Source organism: Lipophrys pholis, assembly GCF_963383615.2.
Source record: "Lipophrys pholis genome assembly, chromosome: 2".
Taxonomy (NCBI): domain Eukaryota; kingdom Metazoa; phylum Chordata; class Actinopteri; order Blenniiformes; family Blenniidae; genus Lipophrys; species Lipophrys pholis.
The window spans coordinates 7,749,562-7,772,898 of NC_137636.1; the positions used below are offsets into that span (position 1 = coordinate 7,749,562).

Below are 23,337 nucleotides of genomic sequence, written 5' to 3' on the forward strand. Positions count from 1 at the left end.
TTACACTTTACTCAAAAGAGCTTGTATTACAAGCAAATGAGTATATCAAAATAAAATAAAAATAAGTTTTATGGGGTGTCTGTTTTCAGTCCACCTTTTAACATAACTAAATTCAAGCCTCTACATTAGCAACCACCCTTTGTAGTGTTTTGAAAACGGGAGGTTGGAGATGGAACGATAAAGATGGAGGTTAGTTGGGTCAGTTGTTGGTGAACGGATTCTGGAGCTGAAGAAGTCCAGGAAGGCAGTGCCACAGTGGCTGGAAATGTCTGGAAGGTTTTAAGAGGCTGAACTATGGATAAGAGACTCTGTTGTTATTTAGTTTTTAGTTTTTTACTTTTAAAGCCCTGTATTAATCCCCAGAGGGGAACTTCCATCTGGAATGACCATCGGTTGCAGCCGCACAGAGCAGCGCTCAGGGAGGAGCTGGGAGAGGCGGCGGTCTTGCCCGCTGTCGTCCCTCCATCTTCCCGCCATCGTCCCGCCGTCGTCCTGCCGTCGTCCCGCCGTCGTCCCGCCGTCCCGCCGCCGTCCCGCCGTCGTCCCGCCGTCGTCCCGCCGTCGTCCCGCCGTCGTCCTCCCATCATCCCGCCGTCGTCCCACCGTCGTTCCGCTGTCGTCCCTCTATCATCCCGCCGTCGTCCCTCCATCGCCGCCTCTTCCACCCTCATCAGAGCTTGGAGGGGCGGCAGTCTTGCCCAGTGCATGTTTTTTGGGGGAAGTCATCTCAATGACATGAATCTTCACCGAAGAAAGAAATACTGACGCCACAGAGCTCAAAGTACTTCTCTCCTGAACTCAAGCAGTCAGCCAAACAACAGATATACTGCTGCAGGTCATCCAGACAAGCAAACTGCAGAACCACACTGGTACCGTCATCGTGTACCAAGCCAAGGTCGCTGCGTGAGTGACTGTCCACCACAGCGAAGCGTCCAGCCTCACAGACGATGGCTGAAGTGTGCGCACACATTGTCATGAGACATGTACTGTACTGACTGAAGATCTTCTCCAGTCCGTTTCTCAGACTGATGAACCAACCCTCATCGATGAGCTGGCCTTCAGTCACATCTATATCACCGAACACAGAGTCACCAGGAGCAAACTTTATCAGCTGCTCATCTATCTCCAGCTGCTCTGGCAAATCTGGGACCGACATCAGGTATGAAGGATGAGTAAAGATGTGGTTGTCACGCAAAGTCGTGTACAACTCATCACCTAACACCACAGCCTGATCAAGATCATACGTCTCCCACGAGAACACGCTGTTCATGGTGTGTTTGACTAAGCTGACAGCAGCTATCGCCATGCACTGGAGTCCTCTAAACTTAAAGAACTTGTACCCCTGGTGAAACGATCCACACACCACCTTCATCAGCCTCACGCCTGTCCTCTCGTCAGCCTGTTCTGCCACGGCAGCAGAGGGAGACTCCAACCTCTCTGCACCAATCAGCTCAGAGTCCAACTCTTCTTGTTTGGACTCTGAGCTCTGACCGATCCATCCATCCATACATCCGTCTTCTTTCCCACTTCGTCCGTTTGGGGTGGAGGTAGCAGTGTAAAGAACAGAGTAACCATAACTTCTCCCACCTCCCCAATCGGGGACCATGAGACGCTCCCAGATCAAGCCAAAGATATAATCTCCCCAGCGAGTCCTGTGCCAACCTTGTGGCCTCCACCCAGATGGACGTGCCTGGTCCACCACTAAAGAGAGGCCACCAGGGGGCGTCCTAGCCAGAAGCCCGGACGACCTCAACTGGCTCTTCTCAATGTAGAAGAGCGGCGGTTCGACTCTGAGTCCCTCTGGAATGGCTGAGTTCAACACTCTATCATCACGATCGACTCCCGCCAACCTACGGAGAAAACTCATCTGGGCCTCTTGTAACCACGATCTCATTATTTCGGTCATGACCAAACCTTCCTGACCATAGGTGAGGGCGGGGATGTCGAGCGGTTGGCCAACAAAGAGCTTTGCTTTACGGCTCTGCTCCCTCATCACCACAATGATCCAGTATGTTGCCTGGATAACTGCAGCTGCTTCCTGCAGCTTCATCTCCATCGTCCTCTCCTCCTCAGCCTTGAACTCCTCCAGTTCATCCAGGAACGTCTCCAGGTTGGTGCTGACGGTCGCTACATAGTCACCCTTTTCCTTCAGTTCCTTTTTGAGGTTCTCACACTCAATCTCTTGAAGGTCTTGAGTGTTCTTCTCACTGTCGCCCAGGTGATCACTGTATTTTTCTTCCCGACTACGAAAGGCGTCCAGCAGCTCACTGATTAGGTCGTCTCTCTCCTGCACCTTCGGGTCAGTTTCTTCTCTTTCTAACTGCAGACTGTTTACCAAGGCCTGAACCTCCTCCTCCATGTCTCTGAGCTGTTGGTGGTCTTCAAGGAACCCAGAGTCCAACTGTTGTTTGGTATCCAGAGGTCTGACCTGGTTACTCAACTGCTCCTTGTCCTCCAGCAGTTTCTCATTGTCCTCTTTCAAACTGCTGACTTGTGAAGTAAGCTCATTAACTTTCTGCTCAAACGCAGACTGCAGGGGGGACTTCTGTTCAGCTGCTTCCTCCAGCTTCATCAGCATTGTCCTCTCTAGTTCAGCCTTGGTCCTCTCTAGTTGATCCAGGGACTTCTCCAGGCTGGTCCTGGCGATTATTGTATCGCCCTTCAGTTCCTGCAGTTCCTTTTCCTTTTCCTCCTTCAGGTCCAAGGCACTTTTGAGGGCAAACACTTCTAATTGAAGGTCTTGAGTGTTCTTCTCACAGTCGCCCTTGTGCTCACGGTATTTTTCAGCCTGATTACGAAAGGCGTGAAGCAACTCACCGATTTGTTCGGCTCTCTCCTGCAACTTATTCTCATTTTCTTCTCTTTCTACCTGGAGACTCTTTTCCAACGACTGAACCTCCTCCTTCATGTCTCTCAGCCGTTGGTCCTTGTCTTGGAGTTCAGAGTCCAACTGTTTTTGTTTGGTCTCTAGAGCTCTGACCTGGTTACTCAACTCCTCCTTGTCCTCCAGCACTTTGTCATTGTCCTCTTTCAAACTGCTGACTTGTGAAGTAGAGTCATTAACTTTCTGCTCAAACGCAGACTGCAGGGGGGATTTCTGTTCAGCTGCTTCCTCCAGCTTCATCAGCATTGTCCTCTTCTCTTCAGCTTTGGACATCTCAAGTCGATCCAGGGACTTCTCCAGGCTGGTCTTGGCGATTGTTACCTCGCCCTTCAGTTCCTGCAGTTCCTTTTTGAGGTTCTCACACTCAGTCTCCTTCAGGTCCAAGTCACTTGTGAGGGTGTCCACTTCCAATTCAAGTTCATGAGTGTTGTTGACACAGTCCTCTATGTACTCATCGTGCAACTCGGCCTGATGACCCAAGGCATACGACAGCTCATTGATTTTGTGGTCTCTCTCCTGCATCTTCCGGTTAGTTTCTTCTTTTTCTAACTGCAGACTGTTTACCAAGGCCTGAACCTGCTCCATTTCTCTGAGCTGTTGGTGGTCTTCAAGGAAGCCAGAGTCCAACTCTTGTTTGGTCTCCAGAGCTCTGACCTGGTTACTCAACTGCTCCTTGTCCTCCAGCAGTTTGTCATTGTCCTCTTTCAAACTGCTGACTTGTGAAGTAAGCTCATTAACGTTCTGCTCAAACGCAGACTGCAGGGAGGATTTCTGTTCAGCTGACATCTCAAGTTTATCCAGGGACTTCTCCAGGCTGGTCTTGGCGATTGTTAAATCGTCCTTCAGTTCCTGCAGTTCCGTTTTTAGATCGCCACACTCAGTCTCCTTCAGGTCCAAGGCACTTTTGAGGGCAAACACTTCTAATTGAAGGTCTTGAGTGTTCTTCTCACAGTCGCCCTTGTGCTCACGGTATTTTTCAGCCTGATTACGAAAGGCGTGAAGCAACTCACCGATTTGTTCGGCTCTCTCCTGCAACTTATTCTCATTTTCTTCTCTTTCTACCTGGAGACTCTTTTCCAACGCCTGAACCTCCTCCTCCATGTCTCTCAGCCGTTGGTCCTTGTCTTGGAGTTCAGAGTCCAACTGTTCTTGTTTGGTCTCCAGAGCTCTGACCTGGTTACTCAACTGCTCCTTGTCTTCCAGCAGTTTGTCATAGTCCTCTTTCAAACTGTCGTCCACTTGAGAAAGCTGGCTGGGCTCCTTCTGGCACTGGGAAAACAGAGCACATTCGTCTTCATCTTTCTCCTTCAACTGAGTGGCCACTTCACTCTCCAGGTCACCTTGAGACCCCTCCAGAGCTCTGACCAAATCTTCATTTTCTTTCAGCAGTTTGTCTCTGTCTTCTTCCACTCTCCTTAATTGATGCCAGACCTTAAGCTGGTTCTCAACCCGGACAAAGTTCAAATTTTGGTAATAACTCAGGTCCTTCTGCAGTTGTGTGATCGTGTCACAAGTACACGCCATGATTTTCTCCTGTTGGTTTTCCATTTCTCTCATAGAATTCTCTGAAATATTTTGAATTATAAATCTTGAAGATGCTCCTCACTGCAATGCTGTCTCACGTTGTCTCAGTTGATCAGTCGATCAGGGTGACATCTCTGTAGTCTGTTGTGCTAGATATAGTCTCTCTAGTCTATGATGATCAAAGCTTTGCTGTTCAAAGCATCTCGTTGACATCATAACATGGCTTTCAAGTTCACCACATTAATACATAACGTGATGCTTTTAACATCTAAGGCTTTGAAGATCAAAGTGAACCTGCTTGTTCTGCTGTTGCCATGGTAACAGGTACCATGGCAACTGCAAACACAGTGCGAAAACTACACGGTTTTCAGCATTTCTGTTTCCATGTAAATGGACATCATTTTCAAAACATGGAAAACAGTTTCTGAAACAATAAAAGAATAATATCTTAGTACCTAAAACCAGAGCTGTAGTCAAATCCACCTTTATCGAGTCCAAGACAAGTCCAAGTCGGGGCTTGTCAGGTCCAATTCAAGTCCGAGTCACAAAGGTCCGAGTCCCAAGTCCAGATGAGATCAGGAGTAAACCTTATGACAGAAAAAATATATATTTTCACGACCACAAAATTAGAGAAATTTCATTATACTCAACTCTTCTAATAGGGCTTTTCCACTCAACTGCACTCACTGATCAATGTTTCTCTGTGGTCCAGTGCTGGCCTTGTTTTAGTGTCTTTAACGTTGTCTTGTCTGGTTGATGTGGGGGGTGGGCAGGGATAAGTCGGGGTCATTTTATTTTTTAGTATTGTTTCATGTCTGTGTGTTAAACATTGTCCTGTGAATGTCTTTATGTATGGATTGTCTTTTACTTGCCACGGGACTTCAGATGTGAATTAGCCTCCAGCTAAACCTGGTACGGTGCATCAAATGTCAACATTTAGGTTTAAATTGTACACGGCCCCTTTTAAATAAATAAAACAAATGAAATGAAAAATATGAATGTGGAGATAAACAACAAAAACATTTTCAAAAACAATGTTGCTTTATTAAACTATTCACAGAGACATTTTTTTTTTGAACAAAAGGCATATCTGCTATGTAAGGACCCCCTTGCTCGGTTTGACTGAAGTAAACTTCACAGCAGCGCCCCCTGCTGGAGGCAGTCCCTCATTAAAGTATGCTAACAGTTAAAACCTCTCTGTGCTCGACTATTTATCTCTTCTAACAGGGTTCCTAGTAAGAGGTTCTACTGAACACATATTTCAGACAGCTTTCAGCAAACTGGGCTGTTTTTCTGGACGTCCTTGAAGAAGATTGAGCGTCAAAATGACGTCTGGCTGCTTTACACTGTCCAGTGAGACGGAGCTGCGGATACTTAAACTGGCTTTGGCAGCAAAAATAATAATGCCTTTCAGTCTGTCCCCCACCCTATCGGAGGACGAGATGGCGAGTACCGGACCCAGTCTGGGACTGTTGTGAAGGTGGAGACTTGCTGTGGTGGAGGATTTGTGTCAATTAAAAAATAATTTAAAAAAAGATTCAAGCTTTGACCAGGTTTAAGAACACAGTTGGACTCGGTAGAGACGAGTAAAATATTTTGCGAGTCCAATGGCCAAGTCCGAGTCGAATACCAAGGAGTCTGAGACCAAAAAAAAATGTCCTGAGTCAGAGTCCGTGGGCTGTAGTACTCCAGTCCGGACTCGGACTGGAGTACTACAGCCCTGCCTAAAACATTGTCGTGTAAACAGGACCGAACATTTCTCCTTTGCCTGATTTTAATTAATTAATTAATTAATAGACAATTATGACCTCTTTTCAGACTTTTTAAATAGAGGCAGTCCCTCATTAAAGTACGTTAACAGTCAAAACCTCTCTGTGCTCGACTATTTATCTCTTCTAACAGGGTTCCTAGTAAGAGGTTCTACTGAACACATATTTCAGACAGGTCTCGCCATCTTCCCGCTGTCGTCCCGCCGTTGTCCCTTCATCATCCCGCCGTCGTCCCCCCGTCATCCCATCATTCCGCAGTCATCCCACCGTCCTGCCATCGTCCCGCCATCGCCGCCTCTTCCACCCTCATCATTTCACCTTTTAGCCTCAAATGAGGGATTTAAACGATGACGTGTGTTGAAATATAGTTGCTGCTTAATTGTCGATCAGGTTTGATTTTATCATGAGCGGTGCTCAGAGCAGGTGACATAGAGTCCCAGCTAAAGCTAATGACCAAGAGTAAACAGAGATTTAAAGGGATTATAATCCACTGCGGTGGAAACGACGTTCGCCTGAAGAAGTCTGAGGTCCTCAAAGCTAACGTAGAGTCAGTGTGCACATACGCGCGGACCATTTCAGACAAAGTAGTTTTCTCTGGCCCCCTCCCAAACCTCATCAGTGACCAGATGTTTAGCCGCACCTCATCTTTTAACCGCTGGCTGTCAGGGTGGTGTCCCAGTAACTCGGTAGGCTTCATTAATTATTGGAAGTCCTTCTGGGGCAAGCCTGGTCTCATCAGGAGGGACGTCATCCTTCCCACGTTGGATGGAGCGTACCTCTTATCTAGAAACATAGCTAAAAGCTTAGCTCCTCCATCCTGACGCACCAGAGTGGGGACCAGGCAACAGAGTCGCAGTCCTACACGCCTCTCTGAGTTTCCCTCTGGGCAGTCACCAACCATAGCTAACTTAGTCAAACATCCCAAAGAGACTGTCTATCCCTCGGACCACCACAAGTATAAAACTATCTAAACCTAGGAAAACAACTTCTAATGACTACAAAAACTTAATCCGTATCAAGTGTGAAACTAGACAAAATCAAGACAAAAAAATGAAATGTGGTTTCCTAAACATTAGATCTTTATCATCCAAAGCTCTTCTAGTCAATGATCTGATAAGCGAACACAACATTGATCTCTTTGGATGAACAGAAACCTGGCTACGTAAAGATGAGTATGTTAGTCGAAATGAAGCCTCCCCTCCAAGTCATACTAACACTCAAATAGCTCGTGAAAGTGGTGGAGGAGGGTGGAGGCAGCCATCTAGAACTCTCAGTTACTAATTAATATTAACCCAAAATCCAACTTTAGTTCTTTTGAGAGTCTGAACATGACCATGCGACACCCGTCAAATAAAATAGTAAATTCTGTAGAATTTGTAATCATTTATCGTCCTCCTGGACCTTATTCAACTTTTCTAACTGAATTCTCTGAATTTTTGTCAGATCTAGCCCTGACTAAAGATAAGGTTATCATGGTAGGAGACTTCAATGTTCATGTTGACCTAGAAAATGATAGTTTCAGTGCCAGCTTTAAATCTACACTTGACTCTCTAGGTTTCTCTCAGGTAGTAGACGGGCCTACCCATAAACAACTACACACCTTAGACCTTATTCTAACTTATGGTTTGAATATAGAGCATCTCACCATCTCTCCTCACTATGATTTCCTGTCAGATCACTTCTTAATAACCTTTGACTTTGTTCTAAATCGTTATAACCCTCCGGTTAAAGCCGTGTTAACCAGGTCTCTCTCTGATAACATAGTAACTAAATTCAAGGAAAGAATTCCCTCTGCTATAGAATCAGTAGTGAATCTTCCTGACCCGTATACTGTTGCTAGCTCAGACATTGAATACCTAACAAACAGTCTGACAGATATGCTAAAAACAACGCTAGACGACATAGCTCCTCAAAAAATGAAAATGAAAAAACAGGAAAAGTCCTCCCCATGGTTTAACTCATCAACCCGCCAGCTTAAACAACGCTCCCGTAGATTAGAAAGAACTTGGCGTTCAACAAAAACAGACCTCGATTATATAGCCTGGAAGGATAGCTTCAAAACTTATAAGATAGCTCTGAGTAGAAGTAGAACTAATTACTACTCATCCTTAATAGAGGAAAACAAAAACAACCCTCGGTTTCTTTTCAGTACTGTAGCCAAACTGACCAAGAACCATCAGAATGATGAGACTGCACTGCTAAAAGTTACTAATGACCTTCTAATGGCCTCAGATAGAGCTCTTCTATCTGTTTTAGGTGTTTTAGGTGTTTTAGGTGACGTTAAGTCCTGGATGTCTATCAACTTCTTAATGCTCAACACATCCAAGACTGAGGTTATAATCGTAGGTCCTAAAAAGCTCAGGGATAACTTTTCAGATAGTCTGATTACCTTAGATAATATTACCTTAACCTCTAACAGTGATATTAGGAACCTGGGTGTTATTTTCGATCAGGATCTGTCCTTTCTGTCCCATGTTAAACATGTCTCCAGGACAGCCTTCTTCCATCTAAGGAAGATTGCAAAAATTAGAAACTTCTTGTCCTTCAAAGATGCAGAAAAAATGATTCCTGCCTTTGTGACTTCAAGATGAGATGATTGTAACTCCCTAATGTCAGGCTGTCCAAACTCCTCTGTTAGGATCTTACAGCTAGTGCAGAACGCTGCTGCACGTTTACTAACCAGAACTGGAAGAAGAGAGCACATCTCCCCAGTCTTAGCATCCTTACACTGGCTTCCAATTAAATCGAGAATAGAATTCAAGATCCTTCTGATCACATATAAAACTCTTCATCACCAGGCTCCGTCCTATATGGAGAAACTTCTAGAAGTGTCTCACCCTCCACGAGCCCTTGGCTCTGAGGATGCAGGACTGTTGGTAATCCCTAAAGTCCTTCAAAGTAAAACAGGAGGCAGGAGTTTCAGCCATATGGCTCCTTTACTCTGGAATCAACTAGCAGCCTCGGTCCGAAACCATTAGTTTATTTAAGAGTAGACTAAAAACCTTCCTCTTTGATAAAGCTTATCATTAGGAATAAAATAGGACCACTAAGTTGAGCTGCTCTAGGCCTAAATTGCTGAGGGGATTTTCTCTCTCCCGTTAAAGGGAGGAACTCTACATTTGGAGCTTCTGTTTCTTGTCTTTCTTTCTTTCTCTCTGTGTAACAACATTACTGTAGCCACCAGATACTGCCGCCGTCTGTTTTTCTCCCTGACAGGAGGGGAGCAGGATCCAGGGGATCAGACCCAAGACTCCCAGAGTGGAGTTACCACGGTCCTACTACCCGACCCCACCACAGCACCGGGACCCCACCGCAACGGCACGGCCCTTAAACTCCAGACTGAGATTGGTTCATCATCAGACCAACGCTCATCATAGACTTTTCTTAGTATTTGTATTTATCTGGCCTGTCTGCCACTCTCTCTCTCCCTCTTCTATTCCTCTCCCTCCCTGTCCTATCCCATGTACTTCTCCCCACAACCGGTCAAGGCGGATGGCCGCCCTTCCAGAGTCTAGGGTCCGCCCCACGCTTTCTTCCTGAAGAGGGACTTCTTATGAACTTCTCTCCATGCCAGGGAGTTTTTCCTGGCCACTGTTGCTTGTTACATCTGCTTGCTTTGGAAGGGTTTAGTTGGGTTCTGTTGTATTCTATCATTGTAAGAGCGCTTTGAGATGTTTGTTGATGTGATTTAGCACTAACAAATATTGAATTGAAATTAAACCCCTCAAATTCCTAGTTAACCTGAGCTACATACCACATAGTCCTTTGTATTTGATACAAAGACAATTTTAAATAAGCACAAGACATACAAATGAGATGTTTTCCCCTCAATTAAATTCCCCCATGAGTAAATTAGCTTTGTGAATGAACGTTATTACTCCTAATTTTGCTTCAGTTTAGATTTTTTCTTGTGCCAATGAGGAGTTTGTTTTTCTCTCATAAGTCAGAAGATTGTGAGCTCGCCTCAACATGGATACTCTGGGTATAAAGTCACAACACATAAAAGTTCACCCTCACTTTCCCATTGAGCAGCTGACATACAATCTGAAAACGGACTGGATTTGCAACGAGGTAAAGGTTAAAATGAATTATTTATTAATAAAACTTTAAAAAGTTCAGTTGAGCCCAGGTTGAAATCGTCACGCAGCGGCTTTTGCATTAATCTTGTGCTGCACAAGTGTGACGGCAGCGGCGACCTCCTGCACAGTGATGACTTTCCGTCTGTTGGTCTTTGACAGCCGAGACGCCTCCAAGCTCACCAGGTTGAGCAGGACGGGTTTCGGAAAACCGAGCCAACCGGTGTGGAGGTCTGGACTCCTCGTCACTTTCGCACTGACCTGCAAGTGAAGATGGAAAGAAAAATATTCATACGCTGACCTGCACAAGCCAGATTGAGCTCGTGTTGAAATATTTTTTTTAGACTGGGTAAGCTCAAGGACATGTTTGAAGTCGTGGTGTTTCTGACCTCTTTGTGAATTTTGTAGATGTGTTTGGCGTAGCCTCGAGACCTTCTCTTCGCTTGTGGAGAAGCCCTACATTTGCCTCTGACCACAGCCCTCATTTCCACTCCTGTTGACTCCAGTAAAGAAAAAAAGAAAAAGAGCTGTTAAAACTGAAAGAGCCTTCCTGCTTTCAGAGCATCAAACATGTGTGGGAAGAAGGAAACAGGTGTTTTAATGAAGGAACACAAATTGAGAACAGCTTTGATTAACGAGGCCTGATTGGTTCACCCAACTGACCTTAAAACCCTCCTGAGTGATTTCAAGTTACACCTGAGCACAGTCAGATTCTGCTGTCACTTCCGAACTGATAAAGAATAAAACACACTGCTTGTCGATATTTTAAACAGTTTCAAGACGGACAGACTTATGTTTATATGAGGATTCAAATCCTGAATGTACAAAAATCTCCAAACAAACAAAATAACCAAAAAAAAACTCATTTTATTTTAAGCTCACTGTGTCTGTATTTGTAAAACACATATCAGCAACAAAGTCATTAAAAGATCTTAATATAAACTGAAAAGAATGAAACAAAATAGAAGCTAATGCAAAACAAATGTTGAGGACAAAGTCCAGAAGAAAATATTCATTTCATTGCCTAAATGTGCCAAAATTAAATAAATAAATGCACCATTAAATCATTAATTAAATGTGTCATTAGTTAATTAGAATTTGAATTAGATATATAGATGTGTCATTAATTAGTTAAAATATGAATTCACTTATGCAAGTCTCTTAAATTAATCGAATTGGTATTGTAATTAATTAATGACACATGTTCACATTTAATTCCAATTTTAATAAATTAATGACACATTCAATTCATTATTTAATGGTGTATTTATTTATTTATTTATTTATTTATTTATTTAATTTGGGCACAATCAGTCCTCCTTAAACTCATCTCCATGGCAACATATTTATTTTTACAGGAACTTTAAAAACAGAAAAATAGTAGTCAACGGGAGCGCACTCTGTGCGATCTCTGCTCTCCTGCATCGAGTCCTGACTTCTTCTGCACAGTATTACATTAAACACAACACAATATACCTGTACTGTAAAACACAAGCCCACAGAAAAGCAGAGGAATCACGGTAAAGATGCACCTTTCTTCTATATTCACTTCAATGATTTGATTTTTGCTGTTTACTCTCTTGAACTGCAGACACTGTCTTTGCCATTTTTTTTTCAAGTGTGGCAACTTCAGTCATATGTTGTCTTTGTACTCTATGCTTTCTTTGTACAGCATAAAAATCAACACGGTAATCCAACTGGAAAATGCATGAAAGCATGAGGAAAACCGACAGATCCACCCAAACTCAGACCTTCTGCCCGATCATATGGATCACAGGGCCCAGCATAAGCCATCACCCCAGTGCAGCCTCTTTGTTTTCACTCTCTTGAGCACAGCACACACCCAAATCTGTCCCTTGACCATGATTGCTTTTTGTTTTTGCCGCAGGATTTTTGTTCCTCCCCAGCAATTTTCCAGTGTGCATGGTGGCGTGGATGGTTTTTCGATGGTGGTGGGTGAACAGCTGTAGGAGGGGCTTTGACAGATAAGGATGGCATTAGGTAAGGCCATTAGTGTCCTGTGGATTAATGTAATCCGGCCTCTCTACCACTGCTGGCTTGGTTGCTCAGTCTACGTTCGGTCACGTCTGGTCTGGAGCGGGTTGAAGATGGCTCTCAGCGCTGAGCGTTCGCTGCTGGTCCTGCTTCTTCTGGGAGCTGACGGTACAATTATCGCACTCAGATCTTCACTGTGTAGTTTGTGGGTTGTTCAGTACACTTGGTGTTTTTTCGGTATGTTTTGCTTGGCTTGAGAAAAGTACATTCCGATGTTTTTAAAGTTATTTCTCATTGAATAATAATTGTTACCTACATTGTCAAATGTCAACCGCGGTCCAATTAAATGGTTCACAGGTTTTGGTTTTTGATGTATCGGCTACTTTTTGTGTTGTGGTTTGGTTGTTTATTTACATTGTCATAATGTGGTTAAACTGACAGATTGATGTGCAGATTTGGAGCCAAAACAAATGACTTCTACATCTAAAGATTCCATTTTCTCAATTGTTTCTCCCTTTTTTTTTCACCTTTCTTATCAAATTGGTTTTTTTCCTTCTCTCCGTCCGGCTGGACAGTATTCATCAGCATCCATTCTCAAGAGGTATGAAGAAGCTTAATCTTTCATAGGATATCTTATATTATTGTTTTGTTTTTGTTTTTCATTTTGCAGACGGGGTTGTTGGTGGGGATGATGGGGGGGGGGTATTTAATAAAAACTGAAAATTATCAGCTTATACTTAAAATGTCTACGAAAGTGATATTAGTCAATGTCAACTGCTTGTCATTAAAAGAACAATTGAGATTGACTGAAGTGAAATGCTTAAAGACTCTTTGCAGCATCAATGACTTTGCAGTCATTAGTCAATTTACTCAATGTGAACTGCAAGCCACAGAAAAATTCCAGTGCCTCACATATCTTATATATTAAATATTTGAGTGTTTGTAACGATGCTGTTTGGATATTTGGTTAGGAAATGTTGTTTGTGTGTTTGTGTGTTTCTGAGGTTGGTGTCTCTGAATCATGGACCAGCAAATCTTGCAAATGTGATTGTGACGGAGTTGAATCTCCCACTGAGTTCACCTCCATCGGATCCGGCTCTTCTATGGTGCAGGGCTGCATACCAGGTAAGAGCTCTGCCCTGTGGTTTCGATTGGTCAGTATCAGTTTAAAAATATATATTTTTTTTATGTTCAACTGATTTTCTGTTTTGTTGTAGTAAATACACAAAACGACACCTCAAAGCCACATATGATGGAGTTTTGTTTAAAAGCTAATGCACACGCTGGGCTGCAATAATGATAAAAATGCTGGAAATGCATTTTAAGTCCACAAATGGAAATTGCTTTTTTTGTTATTCACATTATCAATTCAACTGCTGAAACTTTTTGTATTCAAGAAATACAAATAAAGCTGCTAATTTGTATTATTAGAAAGCCACATTAACCCATATTATACCAGATTCCTCTTGAAATTTCATTAAAACCAATAACTGACAGAAAACATATTAAATACAGATGGATGGGTGACTTCACTCTGCATGTGTGTCTAAATGTGTGTTAAGGGAATCCCTATATGTTCAAGTACATGCATGAATGAATAACGCTCCAGATTTGACACCATGGGGCGGACATGCTTCACTGGACATCCACAAAGAAGGTGATGCAGATGGAGCCATGACAAGCAGCTACTCCTCCACCCACATAGACTCCACAATCCATCAGATTTACTGTTTTAGAAGGGAACCTGTCCTCGTGGAAAGATGCTGCGAGATGCGACGGATTACTCAAAATTTAAATATAGAGTTTAATTTCTTTAAAAAGAAATAATTCACCTTGTCATTGAGATGTTAAGAAACCCCCCAAAATGTTGGTAGACTTACAGTCGAGATTTCAGTTGAATTAATGATTTAAACTGATTGATTTTTTTTTGTGAAAAGCTATTTCAGGCTTTTCAATAAGAAACAGACACTCTCAGACTCATCGCACTCAGTCAGCCGGTTACCTTGGACAACATTATCGCTCATGTGGCGCCAACTCTCTGCTCTGCATGGGGCTAACTTTATAGTCTCCACTATGTGAATGTGTAGATCTGCATATTTGTAAAAACGAGTTCAGGATCGCTTCACCTGAGAGCTGACGATCATTCAATCATTTGTGCTTTTCCAAGGAGAAGAAAGTAGAACAAAATGGTGCCTGTCGAGTGTGAAATCACGCAGTGGCCATTAACGGAGAGGAGAAGGAAATTCTGCGGATAATCATCATCTCAGAAAATGATGCAGAGATTACGGGGCTGGTAATAGACTGTGCCGATGGCACAATCAGAGAAACCGGTAATTACCCTGCATGGATCCGGTGATGATAAATAACGAGTGAGAAGGACTTTCCTCAGAGTTCCTTTCTCCTCACCTCTACAGTATCTCACCTCCGGGGCTTTCTGCACTAATTCAGTGATTTGAATTTGTTTTGTTTTCGGCAGGCGATACATTAGGGAAGCGTTTTGAACGAGCGTTATGTAAACACTTATCGCCTGACTCACACAGACGCTTCTGCGTTGTGATACAGGGGATTAGAGCGGACGTGAGCCTCGGCCAGATAGGCTCAAGTGAGTAGTAAACAAAATCTCAGCAGGCTACTTCGACCACACTTTCAGCTCCGTGGATCAACAGTTGACGGGCTTGTCACTCATGCAACAGATCCCCCATCCCATTCAGATATTTAGAGTGTATTTGCTGAGAGCCCAAAGGAGTTTCTCTGATCTGTTTTTCATGGAATCGAGATGAGAAAAAAAAATAAAAAACAAAAAAAACATGAGTGCTACATGGAGCTAAATCTGTGGAGAGTAGAACATAGCCATCTGTCCGCCTGCCGGCCTAATGGACATCACTGATCTCTCAGTGTGGAGAATTAAACTGCAGGCTTTTAGGATGGGATATGGGTCACACCGGGGCTGCTAACGGCGGGGGGGCTTTTGGAGCAGGAGAGTGTGAGAATGAGAGACAGCAGGGGAGAGGAAAAATGAGAGAAGGATAGAAAATTGAGTATCTGGAGAGGCTTAGTGATGATCATTTGCTGGTCGCATTTCAGTGATTTCCAGCAGATGTGTTTGCGTCGCCTTCATCTCAGGGGTGACCTTAAAATCCATGAAGGTCTTTGAAGAGGAAATTAACACGAGCTGAAGTAAAATAGCTTCATTAAGCCCCTTCTCATTGCCTTGTCTCCGCCCCCCCCCTTTTTGCAGATTGTCCGTACCACAAGCCTCTTGGCTTTGAGGCCGGATCAGTGGATCCAGACCAGATCACCTGCTCCAACCAGGACCAGTACTCAGGCTGGTTCAACTCGTGGGTCCCAAGCAAGGCCCGGCTCAACAGCCAGGGCTTCGGGTAGGTCCAGGCCAGGGTGACTTTTACAGACAATGAAAATAATCTGAAGACATATACATTGAAATTGCTAAAAATAAATGCTGAGTGGTTTTATTTTTAACTTGTTTATTTCACCACAGTCGACAGTCTCTCTGAAGCTTCAGTAAATTGAATGTTAATATGTAAAGAATCTTTCCCCAAAATTTGTTTTTCATTTTAAAAATTGCAGTTATTGTCTTCTTTATGCTTTATGTTTGAACATGTGCTTGCACCGACGCTCTGTGTTTCTGCTCCAGTTGCGCCTGGTTGTCCAAGTTCCAGGACAACACCCAGTGGCTGCAGGTTGACCTGAGGGAGGTGATGGTGGTGTCCGGCATCCTCACGCAGGGCCGCTGTGACGCTGAGGAGTGGGTCACCAAGTACAGCGTCCAGTACCGCACAGACGAGAACCTCAACTGGATCTACTACAAAGACCAGACCGGAAACAACAGGGTCGGTGGAGCGCAGACCCAGAAAAGCACTTTAAAAAAAATTTATAAATACAACTTGGGGTAGTATTTGCCATATTTAAATAATGTTTTTAATGTGGCTGTTTTTTATTGTTTTATTCCATTATTGTAGAAATACTATTTCCTTCATTTTTAATATGACAAAATATTTAATCATCAAGTATTGGAAAAATGTTAATTATTTTATGTATTATTTTTTGGGAAAACAAGTGAATACAGGATATATTATTAATCCTTATGTAGTTTGTGATGATAAAATAATAATGAAAAAAAAAACATTTTCCCCGGATCACATTCCAATTTTTATATAACAGATCACTTTTTGAAATATTACTATCTTTTTTTTAAGGACTTTTTTAATATCATGCTCCAATCTACTTCTAGGCAACCATGATAGAAATCTTCAAGTATATATTACATTTTATTTTTTATCTTATTTTATAAACAATAATCACTTTAATATTGAAAAAGAAAATATTCACCATAACAAATAACTAATGGATTAATTTACCTTTTGTTTAATTTGAACTTTTTTAACATTTGTTTGTTCAACACAGAGTGTTTTTTTTTGACAAAAGTATCCTTTTGTGTTCTATCATTACTGACTTTACTATTAAAATAGCAAAATATCGAAATACCTTCTTAAAAAAAGTGTTAAAAGTTTCTACATAACGTACCTTTCAAATAGTAGTCAGGGTTCATCTTATGTTAGAGAAACACATTTTCAATGATAAGAGACTCAAATTTTAATTTGTAGTTATTTTCCATTCGGCCTTAAGTAAACCGTAACTTTTCTTTTCAGGTGTTCTACGGGAACTCTGACCGCTCCTCGTCTGTGCAGAACCTCCTGCGGCCGCCCATCATAGCGCAATACATCCGCATCCTTCCTCTGGGGTGGCACACTCGCATCGCTCTGCGCATGGAGCTGCTGCTCTGCATGAACAGATGCGCCTGAAACCTCTCCCCTCTTCATTGGCCTTGTCCCAAAGCTGCATCACCTACAGTAAAGCCCCATCCTTAACTCTGTGCGTGTGTGTGTGTGCGTGTGTGTGTGTGTGTGTGTGTGTGTGTGTGTGCGTGTGTGTAAAGCCACAGATTTGGCCCCATGAACCACAAGTCGACCCCTGAAATATTCCAGCGTGAAACCTTTTCAAAGCGACATAGTGAAAACTCTGCATCAGAATAGGTTTGTTTGATATGTACAATGAGCTTTTATTCCCTCCACTCTGCGTTGTCTGTATTAAAGCAGTCCCGCACACCGAGGGCTTTAATTTGGGGAGTTCTCAATGGATTGCTCATTTTGCATTGAAATGGCATAAATTCAAAGCAATAATCAGGCCTGCAGAGGAAGAGGCCGCGTTGCTATGGGGCCTGTGTCCACAGGTTGGAAATGAGCTCTTCCAAAACATTTGTGTTGTTCTGTGGTCGGTCTGTTTGCTTTTGCTGATGTTTGATTGTTACCGTTTACACTTCTTTGCCAGCCTCTACTCCTGATTCACCTCCAGCTATAGTGTGGCGATTACATTCATTTTTCTTATTGTAAATAACTCGGATACAAGCAATAAATTAATTGTGACAAAAACAATTGTTGATGTACCCAAAGCCCGATTTTGTTTTCCTCCACTGTTCTGGATTGATATTATATTTCTGGATTAAGCACAGACCGGATGCTCATTATCCAATGTGTAGTCGTGCGGCTGAAAATAGACCCCAGCAGACGTCATGACCAGCTGTACTGTCATTATTAAGCTTCTGTTTTCATACAAATCAAAAACACATGATAAGATTAGTGTTTTTGGTCAGTATATAAGTGGAAAGGTCTGATAAAATCAAGAACTTGTAAAGAAGGTCACACTTTGCCCTCCATTTTCACTCTTTCAGTATCTTTAGGCACTTATGTCAATAAGTGCCACTTTGAATGTTAAAAGTATACGAAGACCAAAAGAATGGAGGGTTCACTAATATTCAGACGTTGGTTGGTGTTGTGGTTCATTCCTGCTTTGTTTTGTTTTTTTGTCTGTGTGTGTGTGTGTGTGTGTGTGTGTGTGTGTGTGTGTGTGTGTGTGTGTTCAGTGACATTTCGACTGAATTTCCCATGGTGCTTTGGGAATACATTGCAGAGTTTTGTTTACTCTGAAAATGTCTACCTTATTGTGTTTCCTTGAATAAATCAATGCGTGTACGACATTTGTTTTTGCTGTGAATTTGTTTGTCTGTGCCACAAAATAAACATATGAGCCATTCAAAAATGTACAGTTGGCATTTATTATGTGACCCCATCATTTTTAAAGTAGAACGGTCAGTATAGATACAGTCTATTATTACTATTTACACCCTGTCAGAAGTGGGTAACAGCCTCATGAAAAGAAAAAAAGAGAAAAACATATAGAATCGATGTTTTAGGAAACACATTCATCGTATTTTGTGAACAGAAGGTTGGTCTTCTCGGTGTGTGAGTGACTTGCTGGGGGGTTGAAGCCTCCATTTCCATCTGAAGTGTTGAGTCAGTGAGCTAATGTAAGGCTTTAGGTCACTGGCAAGGCAAGCTTCGTCATCTCTCCGTCCCAATAATAATATCAACAAACCCACGTCAGCAGTCGTTTACAATCATTGGCAATCAGGGTTTTTCCAGGAATACACAACACTGGGCAGCTGTCTGAATAAGTCTGAATATTAGACGTGGACACACGTCTTGCTTTAATCACAACCTGCTGCTTCAGATCTCTCTCTGTGCTATATTTGACTCCAATGTAACCGGAAGTCTCTTTCTGAATGTTATTGCTATAAATCAGCGGTGTAGTCAATTGTTCTTTTTTGTTTTGTGTGTTTTAATCTTTTTCAACTGATTTGAAGGAGCAATTATTCTTTACTTTTTTTTTTGTTTCCTGTCCTCGTTCCGTGATCATGTTTATGGTTTTTTTGGGGGTTTTTTTTTTGCTTTCAAATCACAAAGGAAGAAGGATTGAAGGAGAAAGGTGAGACTGGAAGAAAAAACTATGCTGTATACTTCTTTGCCTAGGCCACAGATAGCATTTTGTTCTATTTTTTTCTTTGTTATTTTCTTTTTTAATCAACCACGAGTCAGAAGACAACAAGTAAATGTTTAAAAAAAATAAAATAAAAATCAAGTTAAGTAAAATCATCCCTGATTTATGACTGTTGATGTTAAAAAGGAAGCAAACAAGGAAATCAAATTCCGCTTTACAAAAGGCATTTACAAAAACACAAGCTCAGCACACAGAAAATGTAAACACATGTATTAGAGGATAAGTCTGTTTGTTTTTTTTCCACATAATTCATATTGTCAGCAAAGTCCTACAAATACCCAAAATGTAATCGAGCACATCTACACATTCAGGGCAGCTGTGGCTCTTCTGATAAGAGTGGTCATCTCTCAATCGGAAGGTTGCAGGTTTGATTCCCTATCTCCACCAGGCAAGATGTTGGTGTCCTTGAGCAAGACACTGAACCCCAAATCGCTCCGAATGGATGGACTGAGCACCTTGCGTGGCGGCTGCCTCCATTGGTGTGTGTGTGTGTGTGTGTGTGTGTGTGTGTGTGTGTGTGTGTGTGTGTGTGTGTGTGTGTGTGTGTGTGTGTGTGTGTGTGTGTGTGTGAATGGGTGAATGTGATTAACAGTGTAAAGTGCTATACAAGTGAAATCCATTTTATCGTTTAACTTGAGTGTCTGATAGTTATGTCGTCTTGCACACCCTACAAAAGCCAGAGTGACGAATCGAGCTCAAGACTTTACATGAAAACAATAGAATTCCTCATCTTAAGGACTACTGGTGAAAACGTGAGTCATTAATTTGTGCTCTTTGTTATGTTCCAGATGTCTGTCACTTCTACGAAAAACGAATTTTCTTTTTAAACAGCCTAATTGCTTCACTGTGCATTGGTGGGTTTTCCTCCAGGTACTTGAAATTTCCTCCCATGGTCCAAAAACATAAACTTCAGGTTAGTTGGTGACTCCAAATTGGATGTCGGTGGGAATGAGACTACGTAGGTGTTTGAGTTGTGATGGCCTAGTGACCCTAAGTTGGATAAAACATATAGAAGACGGACTGCTTTAATCAAATAAACATCCGGCTCTGATATACTATTATCTTTCAAGCTTTCCTTCCGTCCTCTATAGCTATTTGTCAAACTTCTTAGAGCTGTGAGAAGCTGATTGCAGCTGAAACAGGAGACACTCTGGCATCAAAGGTCTATTGACTGATGTTGACTTTGGGTAATTATGGAGGTTTATGGATGACAGTGTATACTTGAGGATTATTGACAATAAAAATATATGTGCAACAAGACTTATCCTTTCAGATCTTAAAGGTTGGAGGTGAGGTATGCGTTTTTGCAGAGAGCTCTCCTGCCACCTGAAAACACAACAAATGTTTTGTTTCATGTAAGTTGATCCTCACCGGGGCAGAGCTGCCCGTCACTGTTAAGGCTGTAGACAAAACCAACATGGCAGCACGAAGCTAGAAAGCTGTTGTCGCTGGTAAACAAACTGAGAGACTGAGAACAATGGGGCTGATTTTAAGATAGTGGCCCCAGGAGCAGGACACAAAGTGAAGGGACGATAACTGACAGTATTGCACAGAGCCTAACAGTCTCACTCTGGCTGTTCTGCTACCAAAACCCTGTCGACAAATAGTTTGTCACAAAGCTTCAACACTGATGTCTTGAGGGTGATGGGCAGATTTGTACTAAATGTAATATTAGAGTCAGTATTTTCTTTTTACACTTTGATGAAACAGACCAAAAAAAATGGGGGTAAAAATAACAATAGAACATGAATATCTATTAATAACATATCAAATCGAACAAAAAAAGGACATTCACTATTCTTAAATATTCCTTGTGACATATTGTATTATCAACACGTAAATATCTATGCATGTCTTTGTGTCGAAACTAAAGCTCTTGCAATTACACATTTAATTCTATATTACCTTTATAATATTCCCATATAGCCTACATACTGTGTCATTTATAGCTTATATCCTTGAATTTAAAACAAATAAATATTTAATAAATAATATTGATATAAATCTTTTTTTTTTTTTCTTTTTTAGTTCCTATCAAATATCAGAGCTTGAAAAACATTTGAGTTTATTGGCCGCTGGTGTCGCCAGCAGCAGTCTGATGTGTTGCAGTAGCGTCCTGTGAGCAGAAGATGGCAGCAAAGAGGCCTCATGGGCAGTGTCTCCCAGTCAGGAAAGATCAGCATATTCTGATGTAACCTTGTTAGTAGAGAGAAAAATAACGTACAACCTCTGCAGCACCGACATCCCAGGAGAGATGGGGCCCTTCCATGTCTTTGTTTCCCTACAGGACACTGTTACAGGTGTTTGGCCTTTCAACGTTGAGTCTTCGCAGGTTTCAGAGACAGGATAACTACATTTCTGAATGAGGTCTTGATCCAGTGAAATAGGCTCTCATGTAAACTTTCACTACAGTACCACGATGTCTGCGTCAGGCAGATGCTCCCAGCAAGTGGCCGTAGTGGAGGCGGCGTGCTTCCAGCGTGTTACAGGGCGGTCTCCTTCAGGTCGTTGAGGTTTGGCATCCTGGTGCGGGAGGCTCGGGTGAAGGTGGGTCCGTTCTGCCCTGGTTTGATGCCCAGCTGCTCAGCGGTGAACTGAGCACCTTCCGCCCGCTGTAAAGCTGACACGTGCCAGCTGGACTCGATCTGTCCGGGCAGGGGGTAGCTGGGCTTGCGGCTCTTGGACTGGCCGGAGCTGCTCACTCCAGTGTGGCCCCGGCTCTCGCCGTGCCCCCGAGCCTCGGAGTAGCCTGCTTTGGAGGAGGGCTGAGGTGGGTTGGGTAGAGGGGCTTGGAAGCGCAGGTCTTGAGGAGGAGGAGGAGGGGGAGGCTGTCCTTGGTTTGAAGAAGGGGAGAGGTGAAGAAGCCTACGGAGTGATTTGAGCGGTTGACTCTGGGAGGAGAGAGAGAGAGAGAGAGAGAGAGAGAGAGAGAGAGAGAGAGAGAGAGAGAGAGAGAGAAAAATACAGGTGACACATGATCCGAAAGCAAAAGGCTTCGGATACACGCATAACTTAAAAGTCTATACCAGAATGATAAAAAATAAAATTAAACTTGCAAATCTATGCTGGAGTGTGCAGACCTCTGTTGGTCTGATGGTCCTCTATGCTCGATATACTAGTGTTTGATGGTCTGAAGATAGTCTGGTACTGGTATGTGAAGGTTTATGCTGGTCGTCACTAGTCTGATGCTGGTCTATGCTGTTCTGGTGGTGGTCTAATACTGGTGCATACCTTGACTACTGGTGTTGGAGGTCCATTCAGGTCCATTCTGGTTTATGCTGACTCAGGTCTGAAACTGGTCTACACTGAATAATCCTATTTTTGCTGGTCTCTGCTTATTCAGCTTGTGCTCATGACATACAGAAACTTGTGAGGAGCCACGTACCTGCGAGTGCGAGTCCACTGGTTTCTCTGGAGGCCAGTCATTGACCCGCTCTCTCTCCCTCCCTCTCTCCCTCTCTCTCTCCCTTTCCCTCTCTCTTTCTCTCTCTCGTTCTCTCTCTCTCTCCCTGTCTCTGTCTCTGTCCCGGCTCTGTTCACGGTCCCGGTCCCTGTCACGGGATCTCTCGCGGTTTTTCCGCCGGCTGCTGTGGTGAGAGGACGATTTGGAGCTCCTCTGAAGGGACAGGTGCTCTTGTCCGTTCCCCGGGACCTAAGAGTTAAAAAAAAAAAAAAAAAAAAAAAAAAATATATATATATATATATATATATATATACATAAAAAGAATTTGTGCATATTATCAGTTCACAGAAATGTACATCAAAGTGAAACCATTAACATCACATGTCAAGTTTCTTCATGCACCCCCTCTGGCAGCCACAGACACAAACACAAGTAGGTGATGATGGTGATTAGTAATGAGTTAATACATGAAAAGAGACACAAGCACAGCTTTTGTGTCTCAGTATGTTTTTAAAACATGCTACGTGTAAAAACAAAATCCATATATTAATCATTTTGATAGTCATTCTATGTGTTTATTTACAAGCTTTTGCAAACATGCTGAATTATCCATTTTTAATTTGCACGAGGAAAACTATATATTTATAATCTGAGTCTTTCAGAAACATTGAAAAATGTGTCTGTTGTTCCATCGCTGTTAACGTCCGCGCTATACCTGAAGGAGAAAGTATTTCTTAGGAGAACATATACTCTCATAAAAAGCCAGCGATG

The 23,337-nt window shown here is 42.6% G+C and overlaps 2 protein-coding genes across 6 annotated transcripts in view; one reads left to right on the plus strand and one right to left on the minus strand.

Annotated features, from left to right (window-relative positions):
• The first annotated feature begins 12,327 nt into the window (after positions 1-12,327).
• On the plus strand, positions 12,328-18,472 carry rs1a (retinoschisin 1a). Of its 2 annotated transcripts, none has more exons than XM_080458505.1 (6): positions 12,328-12,485; positions 12,824-12,849; positions 13,253-13,373; positions 15,487-15,628; positions 15,904-16,099; positions 16,919-18,472. In XM_080458505.1, exons 1-6 carry the CDS (start codon positions 12,362-12,364, stop codon positions 17,069-17,071), a joined length of 762 nt encoding a protein of 253 aa, XP_080314631.1. In that variant the 5' UTR covers positions 12,328-12,361; the 3' UTR covers positions 17,072-18,472. The 2 variants fall into 2 exon arrangements, with proteins under 2 accessions (XP_080314631.1, XP_080314632.1); XM_080458506.1 differs by having other exon boundaries at positions 12,347-12,416.
• Positions 18,473-21,189: 2,717 nt separating this feature from the next.
• cdkl5 (cyclin dependent kinase like 5) overlaps positions 21,190-23,337 on the minus strand; it is a 47,209-nt gene continuing 45,061 nt past the window's right edge. For all 4 annotated transcript variants that reach the window (XM_080490025.1, XM_080490026.1, XM_080490024.1 and 1 more), the window contains 2 exons: positions 22,549-22,815; positions 21,190-22,054 (listed from right to left, as the gene is read on the minus strand). In XM_080490025.1, the coding sequence (XP_080346151.1) occupies positions 21,647-22,054; positions 22,549-22,815 (675 nt within the window). In that variant the 3' untranslated portion in view covers positions 21,190-21,646. The remainder of the gene's footprint in view (positions 22,055-22,548; positions 22,816-23,337) is intronic.

Bases quoted from the DNA above. Each gene is read 5' to 3' on its own strand.
- rs1a (XM_080458505.1), top strand. From the start codon at position 12,362: ATGGCTCTCAGCGCTGAGCGTTCGCTGCTGGTCCTGCTTCTTCTGGGA. The intron at 12,486-12,823 runs GTATGTTTTGCT...CCGGCTGGACAG, and splicing joins GTACACTTGGTGTTTTTTCG to TATTCATCAGCATCCATTCT. The intron at 16,100-16,918 runs GTCGGTGGAGCG...TTTTCTTTTCAG, and splicing joins ACCAGACCGGAAACAACAGG to GTGTTCTACGGGAACTCTGA.